The sequence below is a fragment of the Octopus bimaculoides genome, chromosome 20 (assembly GCF_046866305.1).
Source record: "Octopus bimaculoides isolate indiv1 chromosome 20, ASM4686630v1, whole genome shotgun sequence".
Lineage (NCBI taxonomy): Eukaryota > Metazoa > Mollusca > Cephalopoda > Octopoda > Octopodidae > Octopus > Octopus bimaculoides.
Window position 1 is genome coordinate 36,215,869 of NC_142947.1, and position 13,999 is coordinate 36,229,867.

A 13,999-nucleotide genomic window follows, 5' to 3' on the forward strand; every position below is an offset into this window, starting at 1 on the left:
AAATTGTTTGATTTCATTGAAATAGATAGTTAATTCTAGAATTCTGGGACACACACACACTCTCTCTCTCTCTCTCTCTCTCTCTCTATATATATATATATATATATATATATATATATATATATATACATATATACAAAAAGGGACAAGAACGCAAAACATCCAGACAGTTAGGTGATACAAGAAAGGGACAACAAAACATCCAGATAGACGATACAAAAAAAACATTCGGAGTTTTCTTTCCTCAGTCGAGTTTCAGATTATCTTTGCAATTTCGGCTGGTTATACTCGAGATTGCTCCAATCTGGCCAACCCCAAGGAAAAACTAAGCTAAGAGCATCAGACTCCTTGGAAGAAAGCAGCAAATGTATATGAAAACAAGGACAGAAAAAAAACGGAGAAAGTTACACAAATACAAATAACAGGACATAACAACAGGTGTCTTTCGACTAAGGACGAATTAAATTAAGCTGGTGTTTGTGGATGTAAAGCCTTACGGTAGGGATACAAGATTTCACAGGCACAGGAAAGAATATAGATGTTGCACGGACAACGGCCGAACAAAGAAAGAAAGGTCAGTCTTGGCCGAACACCGGTCACGTGGAGAGAGAAGAGAGAAAGGTAGAGGCAGAGAGACAGAAGAAATAAAGAGGGGCGAGAAAAAAAATGACAGGGACACAGTGAAATGAAAAGAGGAGGGAAAAAAGCAATAATTATAACGATATAAAATAAAGAGACCTGTTCATCCTCAAAATTTATTTCCTGTTATTTTATAATTTCATACCCCATATTTTTATGGTTATTACGACCTACACGTGTTTCAACTGCGCAGAGCATGTGCAGTTGAATATTCGACCGGGAATAATTTTATGTGCAGCTTTGCTCAGGGTCTGTTCACCAGCTAGTCTCGAATACTGTATTAATACTGTTTTCTATCGTGTTGTTCTAATTGTTTTATTAAATTGCCTTGTTTGACTAGAGATGTCCCATCGAATACAACATCGGAACGTGTCTGTATGTCCAACCAAACTTGGATGTAGTCATAGGTGAGTACGTACACACAAATGCGTACATGTATGTGTGGAGTCATATACTTATATATAAACATCTGTGCATCAAAAAGTTCCCGGACTAGTTCTGTAGCACTTTAACACATGGCAGCACATGGCTGCACGTGCAGTGAGAGCCAGCAGTGACATTCATGAGGCAGTATGGCGTGCTGAGTGACGACGCAGGGTTTACTTCGTGAGTTGTGAAATTTGTTTTTGTGATCACGTGTATGCTGTAGTCTGTGATTTTGTCATGAACAGGAACAAAGAACCAACGTGAAATTTTGTGCTAAACTTGGGAAGTCTGCTACAGAGACATTGATCATGCTTCGGCAAGCTTACGGTGAATAGACAATGGGTCGTACGTAATGTTACGAGTGGCACGGGTGTTTCAAAAGCGGAAGAACGACCCTGGAAGACGATGAGCGATCTGGGAGACCTTCTGCGCGCGTCACCCTCGGAAATATGGTATTGTGCAGCGAGAATTCATTGCCCCGGGGCCAAACTGCCAATCGAGAGTTCTACAACGACGTTTTGAAGCGTTTGAGGGAGGACATTCGGCGAAAGAGACCCCAAAGCAGTGGAGCACAAAGAATTGGATTCTTCACGACGACAATGCACCCCTGTCACTGAGCTCCCCCTCACTCGTGAATTTCTCGCCAAAAACAACATGGTATCGCTTCAGCACCCACCCTATTCGCCAGATTTAACACCTGCAGACTTCCGTCTCTTCCTCAAGATGAAAATGCAGCTCAAAGGTCACCGTTCTAACATCGTTGGCGAGATCCAGAGCGGGTCGCAGAAGATTCTTGATGCGATTGCAGAAAACGACTTCCAGGCCGGATTCCAAAAATGACAGGAACGCTGGGATGGTATATTGCTGCGCAAGGTGACGTTTCCGAAGGAGATAATGTTAAAACCTAAGGTAAATAAGTTATTTTTTATTAAATATAACTAGTCAAGGAACCTTTTGATACCATCTCGTATGTACTTATTTAACTTTATTCGTTTGAGACATTCTGCTGTAGCCATCCTGGAGTACCGTCTTGAAGGGTTTCATCGAACAAGTCGACTCCAGTATTTGAAACACAAGTGTAGAGATGAAAGTATACATATATCTACATACGTGGGAGAGAGTGTATACGTGTGAATGTATATATAAGTGTATGTTGTGATATATATGTGTGTATTCATATAGATATATACGTTAGAGCGGACGAATATGTGTGTGTGTGTGTGTGTGTGTGTGTGTGTGTGTGTGTGTGTGTGTGTGTGTGTGTGTGTGTGTGTGTGTGTGTGTGTGTAGCTCATGTTGTAGTATATGTATGTGTGTATGTACCATGGCCACTGAGAGATATACGACCAACAAAAGCGGCTAACCCAGTCACGCGGAACCGGCTGTGCCTCGACTCACAGCATGAAAGAAAAGATGCCTGGACCGATATCAAAGAGTTTAATGACATCTTAACTGCTCCACAAGAGTGGGTGCGTCAGTAGCTCTAGGTATGTACTGATGCTTATAATTTTTTCTTTATTGTATAATTTGTATAATTGTATAATTCTCATATACTTCTTATTTTTCTTATTTACTCCCCGTCTTTTATTTAATACTGAAGAAATGTAGACAAGTAATCAGCAACATTGCAATGGAATATGTCCCTAGCCATTCTTGCCCAACGGCTTAAACCTACGCTCACTAACAACATGCCGTATTGAAATCGAGCGAAACAGATTTATATAACGAGAGACCCCTTATAATATCACCTGAGGAGATGCATCTGCACCGAGGGATGCACCACAACTAGTTGTACTACTGTATCCCACTCGCAAAGTATCGATACAGGATGGGTCGAAACGATCGTTTTGAGCAATGAAGCTTATCGTGTATTCCATTTTCTGTCTCTATCATTTGTTTTATATATGTGTGTGTGTGTGTGTGTGTGTGTGTGTGTGTGTGTGTGTGTGTGTGTGTGTGTGTGTGTGTGTGTGTGTGTGTGTGTGTGTGTGTGTGTGTGTGTGCATATCTGTGAGTATGTCTGAGAGAGAGTGAGAGTGTGTGTGCGCGCGTGCGTGCGTGTGTATCTTTGCTTCATATAGTTCAGTGAATGATATACGCTTCGCTGAGAAACCACTTCATTCGAATGAAAATACTCTGTGCGCGGTACATTCCGCACGATTTGCGCATGAAATCGCTTGTCGTGTTCACCATCCGTAGTGTGTCAATGATTAGCCCGTTTCCAGATTTATAACTTACAAATGCATGATATAACTTCATATAAATAAATAATATCTTAATTAAATTATTAAATCATTAAAAACTGCAACAATTCCTTGTTCTTTTTTTTTTAATTCTCCTACTTGATAGTTTTCGCAAATGATATTATTTGCTTCGATGTGAACATAATAACATCAAATAACTATTGATTTCTCTCAGTAAAACTGCATATCAACAAGTTTTCCGATCAGGGCTTTGTGGTAAAACCGTTAATTTACCCATTACGTTATCGTAACGGTTTTGCATAGCCGACAATAGATAAGTATACATTAATTTACAGTCCTCATCAGTATAATTAAAAGCATTGTTCCAGGAAGTTTGATTTACAGAAATAAATTTTTTCGTCGATTTATTCAGATAAAAATTATCACAAAATTCAGTCACTTCAGACTCGACTTTTCTGAAGTGATTTACTTCATCGAAAAAATCCGGTGTTTGTTGTTTAATTTTTTCCAACAAAACTCGTTTAAAATAGTTGTATAAAATGTAATCTATCCGACTGTAAGACTTATATAGCTGTCGGTTTTGTTCTGTTTGTCTGTTGTTCGAAGCGTTGGTTTTACGGTAGCCACCTATATTGACTCTGCGAAAAATAATGTCTTTCATTTTCCAGCACATTAAACGTCGTAGCAAAATAAGAGACTCATCGAAATATTCGACGATCATTACAAGGGAAAAGTCATTGTCAAGATCTTGCAAGTAACGCGTGATTTCTCCGGTTGAATAAGATGCAATCGATTTCCTGCCCGCGGGAAAGCCGAGAGGTACACCCAAGCAGTGGGCCATAAGATTCTCTGTAAGCGAAAAATTTCGGGGAATGCAATAATGTTCAGAAAAAGTTTTACTTTTATAAATCGCTTCGTACTTGTGATAGTTGTTCAAATATTGAGAAACATAATCAGTCTCGTTTAAAACCACGTAATCTTTTATTTTAAAATAATGGAAGGTTGATAAGAAGCGGTCATACGGTTCTCGGATAATGGAGATGTATACAGTGTCTTTGGGCATTAGAGATCGCATAATAGAACGGTTGTAAATTGCATGTTCCATCAGGATGTTGTAGGCAGTACTACAGTTCTTGCAGAAAGGTGGCCGATAGTCTATCTTTTCCATCAGGTATGGCCAACCAAGATAAATATGGGTGCCAATTGGAAGTACAAACGATAAATTTCTAGTGTAACCAAATCGTCGTATCACAGTAGCCATTGTTTCGGTCGCACATTTCATACATTTTATAAATACCAAATTTTGTTTTTCTTTACACGAAGTTGACAGCTTTAAAGTTATTTGCTTCTAAAATAGGAAGAAAGAAAATTGATTTATTATCATCACAGGTAGAAGGAAAATTGAGATTTATAAACGTATCAGTGACAGCATTGAGGAACATGTAAAATAAAACAAAACAAAAAGAGGCAGAAACATGCTTACAGAAAATGGAGGAAAATAATAATCACACCTAATGAGTTTAAGAGATTTTTATCCACAGCATAATAATACTAAAATAACAAACGCATACAAACTATAAAAAAAAAACAATAGGTGCAGCTATGGTTGTGTGATTAACAAGCTTAACAAGTTCGTTTTGCAACCACATGGTTTCAGGTTCGGTCCCATTACGCAGCACCCTGGGCAAGTGTCTTCTACTACAGCCTCAGACCGACCAATGCCTTGTGAGTAAATTTGGCTGACGAAAACTGTGTAAAAGCCGCACCATAACTAGGACAATGACTAAACAGGCGAGCTGGCAGAATTGTTAAAGCATCGAACAAAATGCTTCGTAACATTTCTTCAGGCTTTTCAAGAGTTCAAATTCCGCTGAGTTCGACATTGCTTTTCATCTTTTTGGAGTCGATAAAATAAGTATTAGTTGGGCAGTGGGGTCGATGTAATTGACAAGCCTTTCTCTTATAATTTCAGGCCTCGTAACTATAATAGAAAAAATTAGCAGAATATTCTCATCTTTTCATGATGGCATTTTTCTAAGATATACATATCAAAAGATATTTCAGACAAAATAGCAAATATAATTTTTAATATATATATAAACAAAATAATAACAAAATATGCACATCATTTAAATGCTAAAGGGCGTTCTGAATTATCCTAAACATCTACGTAATAACTTTCTCATCACTAATTCAGCAAGTAGTGTAGTGGTTAGTACCTCTGTTTAACACACAGAAGGTCATGTGTTCCAGACTTGCGGGGACCTTATCCTATGTTTTAGGCATCGGTATGTGGTAAGAAGCTTGCTTCCTAATCACACGGTTCCGGGTCCAGTTCCACTGCGTCACACCATGAGCAAATGTCTTCTACTAAAGTCTCGGGCCGACCAAAGCCTTGTGAGTGGTTTTGTTAGAGGGAAACTGAAAGAAGCTCGTTGTATGTGTATGTGTCTCTGTGTGTGTGTGTGTTTGTGTGAATGCGCGCGCGTATGTTAGTGTGTTTGTGTCCCCGTAACTTAGCGGTTCCGCAAAAGTGACAAATAGAATAAGTACTAGACTTAATGAATAAGTTTCGGGATCGATTTACTTGACTAAAACTCTACAAGGCTGTGCCCCAGCAAGGCCACAATCAAATGACTGAAACAAGTAAAAGATAAAAGATAAATACCGTGAATTATATACTTTGCTGAGGAGGTCTAATATCACCGAAAAATGTACACAGTTGTCTAACGTAATCACCGTAGTCATTGAGTTAGTGAAGTCTTTCCTACACCATTTAATTATTTATAATTAGACTTTTAATGTTCGTTACATTAAATATGTTAGAAGTAAATTAATTATTGTTACAAGTAGTAAGATTTTTTGCCGAACTTGACTTTTAACAAGTATCAAGTTTGCTTCATAAATGTCAAACGCGGTTTACTTTCCTAAAGTATTTCTTTAAAATCAAGATTTCTTTCTGCTTTTATTATTTTCAATGAAAACAAGGCAATTAGCAGGCAGAATCATTAGCACACCTAACAAAATGCTTAGAGGCTTTTCTTCCGGTTGCACGTAACTCGGCCTTTAATCATTTCGGAATCAATAAAATATGTAGCAGTCGAGCACTGGGATCGATGTAATCGAATATCACGCAACTCTCAAGCCTTGTTCAAATTTGTTGGCACTCCGTCGGTTACGACGACGAGGGTTCCAGTTGATCCGATCAACGGAACAGCCTGCTCGTAAAATTAACGTGCAAGTGGATGAGCACTCCGCAGACACGTGTACCCTTAACGTAGTTCTCGGGGGAGATACAGCGTGACACAGAGTGTGACAAGGCTGGCCCCTTTTGAAATACAGGTACAACAGAAACAGGAAGATAGAGTGAGAGAAAGTTGTGGTGAAAGAGTACAGCAGGGATCGCCACCAGCCCCTGCCGGAGCCTCGTGGAGCTTTAGGTGTTTCCACTCAATAAACACTCACAGCGCCCGGTCTTGGAATCGAAACCGCGATCCTTTGACCGCGCGTCTGCTTCCCTAACCACTGGGCCATTGTGCCTCCACTCTTGTTCAAATAGTAGAAAGAATTAAAGACTTATTTTCAATGAAAATTAGGGCGGCAGATTGGCAGATGCCACACAGGGTATATTCTGGCTTTCACAATCTGAGTTCTAGTTCCACCTATGTGGACAAGTTGGCATGTAAGTTGGCATTTTGCTTTCACCCTTTTGGTGTCTGTAATTCTAAGCACCTCTCTCGTACTGGGGTCCAATCTAATCGTCTGATCCCTGCACGCAATTTCCTAGTTTTATTTTTATGTAAGAAATTATTATTTTCAGGTAAACTAATTGATAAAACGATTAATTTGCTTTCGGCTCTTAACTCTGTGTGTGTGTGTGTGTGTGTGTGTGTGTGTGTGTGTGTGTGTGTGTGTGTGTGTGTGTGTGTGTGTGTGTTTTATAGCTAATAGTGATAGAAGCAATCTTTGTAAAGAATAGTAAGTAGGACATCCAATCTAACTTGGTTGTATTGTTCAACGACTTAAACTGCATTAAAAGTCCCGTAAAATCATTTCGTCTAGATGAAAAATGCTTAAGAAACATAAATAATATCGGTTTACAATATTTCAGTTTGGTAGATTTTCGGTCTGGTATTCCGTGTATGGCTGACTGTTGCTGCCGATCCGCAATACGGTGAAATAACGTGATACAACACCACCATCTAACGGTGATGACGAAATATTGTCAACCAGTATTATATGTGATCTTTAGCATTTGTCGGAGATGATTTCTAGAGACGTTTACTACAGTCCTGGGTGCCATAAACAACACACCCAAGTTAGTTTAGATGTGTTAATTAATGTGTGTGTGTGTGTATACACACTGACACACACACACACACACACACACACACACACATATTTACTTGATCGATTTACTTGACTAAAACTCTACAAGGCTGTGCCCCAGCAAGGCCACAATCAAATGACTGAAACAAGTAAACGATAAAAGATAAATACCGTGAATTATATACTTTGCTGGGGAGGTCTAATATCACCGAAAAATGTACACAGTTGTCTAACGTAATCACCGTAGTCATTGAAAATAAGTCTTTAACTGAATCCATAATGCATTCGTCCAAATCTTTCATGAAGATCTGTACAGAATGTCGGAAGATTCTACTTACAACAGCATAGCAAATTAAATCATTTTACTTTTATATCACTGTATACAGTGTATAATTACGACACATTATCTTCTGACTTCAGTCCTTGTTGAGGTTGACTTTGCCTGTCTTTTTCTTCAGAGTATCAATAAAATATCTAAGTACCAGCTAAGAACTAAGGTCGATCTCGCTCAATTGTTCTCAACCGGAGTCCATATGGCCCCAGAGAATCCATACAAGATTTTGTGGGGGACCACGTAACAAAATAGTAAATTGGGGATCCACGATAATATTTTAAGAGCCCCTGAAAAAAATTTTGCTTTAGATGTATGCGTTGGTATGTATTGCAAGAAACAGCTAAGTTTCTTTCTCTTACATTTTGCAGAGTTCAACCAACACAAGTGAATGTGTGAAAAACAAAATAGGAATTTTGAAAGAAGTTTCTATAAAAAGTTTTTAAAAATTGAATGGCTATGGGGATTCACCAGAATAAAATAGTAATCAATGGGGTCCGTAAATAAAAAATAGTTGAGAACCCTTGATCTAGCTAATTATCCCTATTCCTCATTAATTGAGGCATTTTTTTTTCTCCATGCAATAAATCGATATAAACGATCATGTTTTACCTGCAGTTCATCGCTTTGGCGAAAGTATCTGTCGTTGAAATAGTGTTGAAATATTGACAGGTTATTCGGTTGTTTCTGAATAATTTTGTTAATATAGAAGAGAGTGTAACTGTAGGAGCATAACATGACCATTAAGAAGATCTTAGTTGTTTTACGAAGAATCATGTTGTTCCAAACGATTACTGTTCTATGGCAGATTGTCTTCTCAAATGCTTCCAATAAACTGTGAAGATAGAAAAGAAGCATTAAAACTGTCGTAACGATCTGTATGACATTTATTATGTATATACAAACGTCGAACGGAGCTACTACTGTATCTATCTTCTTTTACCATGGGTGTTTGGTTAAAAACACAGTAATACAAGAATGAGTAATAAATGAATCGTCTCCATGCACTTTGTAAATGGAATGAATAGTAGATTCATTGACATCAAACTCGCAGCTCACAGCAGCAAAAGCTTCCACCGTTATGTATTTTCTTGATCATCTCTGCCCTTTTCCTGTAGAGAATACACTTGTCTGCGTCGCTTGTTAGGATCAAGTGCCTTCGTATTTTCTCTGTTTACTGTTCCCATATTGATGGGTTCGTGTACGTATAAAACATACGCAGCATCGCAGTTTGGTCGTGGAAATACAAGCGATAGTCAATGCAATGTGGTTGGTCGTTGGGGCACGTTTTGTTGTACAAGTAGAATCTTCGACTGGTCGCCGACCCGCGTTACCAGAGATCAATCGGTGATAAGTGTAACACGTTTCACAATTGAGCCTACAGCGTTATCCCGGATCAGTGATAAATGAAACAGTGATAAACGAGGCTACATGTATTATATCTCAAAGGAACTTGTCTTGAGATATTCTGTGAACCAGGAACGCAGAATGACGTCATGAGGAAATCGTTGTACACCGGTGTTTTGGTGGGAGGAAAAGAAATGCAGGGAGGTGTAAAATTTTTTATGGGTGATAGGGAAGGGTTATACTATGTTGTTTGTTGTTGTTGTTGTTGCTGCTGTTGTTATTGTTGCTGCTGTTGTTGTTGTTATTGTTGCTGTTGTTTAATTTCGGGTCTGCATAAAGCAAAATTAGTTTTATGTCTTGCTTTTAAGCTCTTATTTAACTCTAGTCCAGCTCTGACCAAAAAGCACTATAATCAGAGACGTCCCAGTCGTGACCATCAATTTATTCTCCGAAACTACATTATTCAATGGTGTCCTTTTGAATATGGTGCAGTATGATTAGAGAGAAATTCAGTTGTTATTTCCAGCAGTTCGTACAACCATACAGGGAATCCCTTATTAAAAACACGTTTTCATTATTGGCTGCCAAGACATATTATGTTGCTATTGCTGTTAAACCCCAGGCCAGCGGTTATCGAGAAGATCTACCATGAAATGCATTACACAATTATTTAAAGAACTCAAGTAGTCAATAATGAAAGTATTTATCAGTCGCTTATTTATAGCCGCTTGTGGATATATATATATATATATATATATATATATATATATATATATATATATATATATATATATATATATATATATATATATATATATATACATATTAATAAATTATAGGGTAGCAAAAAAATTTTAGAAATTTTATTTACCACCAGTGGTCTAGAGCGAGAATAAAAAACAGTCAATAGACTATGTATTATTCATTTAAAATGCAGAGATGCCTATAATAGGACATCTAACCCGCTAGAAAGAGCAGCAAAGGACTACATACCACAAAATTAGGAAATTATCCCTAATTTTGTGGTATGTAGTCCTTTGCTGCTCTTTCTAGCGGATTAGATGTCCTATTATAGGCATCTCTGCATTTTAAATGAATATATATATATATATATATATATATATATATATATATATATATATATATATGTATATATATATATATATAGGAGTAAGCACATAAAATGTGCTACAAGGTGGAAAAAAGAGTACTCAAATACCAGAGGTAGAGTAATATGCTTTATTTAAAGCAGCAGAAATATAACAAAAGACTGTTACTGTTTCAAGACATTCTCAACTCCAAAAACTACGTAACATTAAATTCCTTGAAAACGAAAACGACGTAAAATCGAAAAAGACGTAACGCGAAATGACATAAGTTGAGGTTTGCCTATATATGTGTATGTATGCATGCATGCCTGTATGTATGTGTGTATTTATGTATTTTTGTATATGCGTATGTATGCATGTATACATGTATGTCTGTATAAATCGGGTCACTACGCCTCCGACTCGATAATAGACCAACAATATATTTTATTCTCTCTCCAGTATTTTTACTAAATGTTTGTCATATAACCAGCAGCTAAATGCGATTACAACTAACCTTAGCATGCAATAAAACCATATGTAACGAACAGAATAGCATTGTCTGCATCTCTTGTTTGTCATGTGATATATCGTCTGCTCATTCTACTTTGCCATGTGATATACAGGGATTTGATCTCTCAGTACAGTACATTTTTCTTTCTCCTTCTTTCTCTCTTTCTCAATCAAACTCTCTCCTATTTCTCTTTGTCTCTCTTTATCTTTCTCTCTTCTCGTGCAAACTCTCTCCTTCTTTCCTTCTATTTCTCTTTCTCTCTTATCCTTTCCCTCTCTTTCTCTCGTTCTCATTTTATGTAACAATGTCCATCCTATTCATTACCTTCATCATATACTTCGCTGTCAGTCCCTCTTAATTTTTCTCGTTTCGTTAGCTATCTTTCTTACTCATTCCCATTACTCTTACCCATTCCCATCTCACACTCCTCTATCTTTCTTTCTAGCCTTTCTCCTCCCCACATTTCTAAACCCACAAACACATACAGACATGTACACATACAGGCACATACCACATATACACATTTAATGGATTAGCTATCCACCATCTTAACCAATCAGGTTGCTTGTCTGCTGCACAAGCTAACGAGAGATCCTGAACTCAGTCGTTTGTTCCGTTTGAAAGAGCAACCCTATTTTCCTTACATCACTCCGTGTAGTGTTGAAAAGGCCATAGATACAGTTGTTAATGTAGTTCTAAATACATAGTGTCTGTAAACAAAAGACAGGATGTTTACAAGAACGTCTTCCATCTTTGATCATAGGCGTTCGATCCTGGACTGACTCGGGTTTAAAATAAACAACAGCAACAGAACAACAGGAACAGCACAAACAGCAACACGCTTCGTATTTTGCATAGCATGAGATATGTGCATGCCATTTTGAAGTTGACTTAATATTTTGATTTTGTATTCGCAGAGAAATCGATTTTGTCTGTTTTGGGTTTGACATTTGAAACTCCGATATTCAACAAAGAAAATATTTAATAAAATATTTAGAAAGAAAAAAAATGAAAGTAATTAGTTGCTAATATAGCGTAGAAGTAAAATTAAAGAAAGGAAACTGAAAAACATAAAAGGAAACGAAAACAATGGTGAATTGGTATTTCTAAACGATAGGCGAAAAGTAAAAGAAAAACCAAGGCTGTTCAAACCGAATGCCGTGTAAATCGAGGGACAACTACTTGTGTGTGTGTGTGTGTGTGTGTGTGTGTGTGTGTGTGTGTGTGTGTGTGTGTGTGTGTGTGAATGTGTGTAATTATGTGTGTGAGAGAGAGAGATAGTGAGAGTGAGTGTGTGTCAGTGTGTGTGTATGTGTGAGTGTGTCTGTATGTGTGCGTGTGAGTCTGTGTCTGTGTGTGTGTATGTCTGAGGGTGTGCGTGAGTGTGCGTGTGTATGTGTGTGTGTGTGTGTGCTAGTGTGTGCGCGCGCGTGTGTGTGCAAGCGTGTATGCGAGCGTGTGTTTGTGTGTGTGTGTGGGTGTGTCTGTGTATCAGTGCATGTGTGAAGAGAGAGAGAGAGAGAGAGAGAGAGAGAGAGAGAGAGAGAAAGAGAGGTGCGTCTTTTTTCCAAGGACACACAAAGCTCGTTATCCAGTTTCCATGTCGTATGAGTGACCGAGAGAACAGCACTCCCCTTTAACAGGACGCCTTTAACAGGGTTCCAAGGCCACCAATTGTGGAAGGAAGGGAACAAGTCAATTACATCGACCCCAGTACTTGAATTATACTTTATTTTATTGACCCCAAAAGGATGAGAGGCGAAGTTTGCTCTCAATGTGATTTGAACTCAGAATGTAAAAAAATCGAGAAAATGCCACTGAGCCTTTCGTCTGACGCGCAGACGATTCTGCCAGCTTGCCACACATCTAGAGGTAATTAAAGCGGGTACATGAAAGACATGGATCATTAGGCATTGCTGTGTGGTTAAGAAACTTGATTTGCAAATACGTGTGGTTTCGGGTTCGATCCCACTGCACAGCAATTTGGGAAAATGTCTTCTACCAGACTTGTGTACGTGCGTGCCGACGTGTGTGTGTGTGTGTGTGTGTGTGTGCGATTGTTTGCGCCACCCCCACCTCTTGACATCTGGTGTTAGTTCATCTACGAGGGGCTGCTGAAAAGTTACTGACTTTGGATAAAAGAAAAAACAAGAGGATCAATAAATCATGATTTTATTAAACATATTGCCCTCTCAGATTCACACACTTATTGCAGTGGTCCTTCAGTTTTTCTAAGCCCTGTAAAAGAATTCAGAAGTTTGGGCCTCCTCCAACCAAACCTTTCGCGATACCCTTAAAGCCAGGAATTTTTCAGCACTCCCTCATACGTCCCCTTGACATAGCGGTTCGGCAAGCACCAGATTTGAAAAGAAAAATAAGTACTGAAGTCAATTTATTCGACCAAAACCCTTCAAGTTGGTGCCCCAGCATGGTTGCAGTGCAATGACCAAAACAACTAACAGAAGATAAAAAACGATTTCAAATCATATTTAATGTTGCAGGGAAGAAAAACATTACATAATTTTGTCTTGCTGAAAAGTTGTTTACAACTAAGCTTTACTGACAATGTCTCAATAGGCCAGTTGTGTGACTCCAGTTGTGACGAGACTCCGAAGAAGAATGAAAAATTTCCAATCAGTTAGTTATCGATCACCTGACCTTTTATTGAGTTTGTCTGAAGGTGCGAAACAGACCATCGACTGATTTCAATGTCCTGTGTAAGGAATTTTTGGCATTTATGAGCTTCTAGACACGGTCATCTTTTTCTTCCCTCAAGTTACAGCAGGTTACTAAACACTTAAGTAAAGTGTTGCTAAAAAACTACACATATTTACTTCCAATAAAATAGTATCTTCTTGTAGTGGCCCATCAATTGTGGCAATGTTTCAACGTCACGCCTCTTTCACTCGGATTCAGCGAACGATTCCTCACTCTCTTGCATCAAAAAGCACGCGCTTTACCTCTGACAACGCAACCTTTGTGATTTTTTTGTGTCTAGGAAATGAAGCACCATTATCGCCACAATAACGTCGGTCGCATTACATTTTCTAATTTCCTGATCTAATGACTAACTCTGCAGTCGGACCTGTCACTATACTCAATGGTTTCTATTCTAAAATCT

The 13,999-nt window shown here is 38.3% G+C and overlaps 1 protein-coding gene across 6 annotated transcripts in view; it reads right to left on the minus strand.

Moving 5' to 3' along the window:
• Positions 1–736: 736 nt before the first annotated feature.
• LOC106873268 (galactosylceramide sulfotransferase) overlaps positions 737–13,999 on the minus strand; it is a 30,762-nt gene continuing 17,499 nt past the window's right edge. For 4 of the 6 annotated variants that reach the window (XM_089338350.1, XM_089338351.1, XM_089338349.1 and 1 more), the window contains 2 exons: positions 8,542–8,764; positions 2,987–4,617 (listed from right to left, as the gene is read on the minus strand). In XM_089338350.1, the coding sequence (XP_089194476.1) occupies positions 3,496–4,617; positions 8,542–8,706 (1,287 nt within the window). In that variant the 5' untranslated portion in view covers positions 8,707–8,764 and the 3' untranslated portion in view covers positions 2,987–3,495. Of the gene's footprint in view, positions 4,618–8,541; positions 8,765–13,999 lie in introns of all 6 variants that reach the window. The other 2 variants (XM_089338352.1, XM_089338353.1) reach the window with 1 other exon arrangement.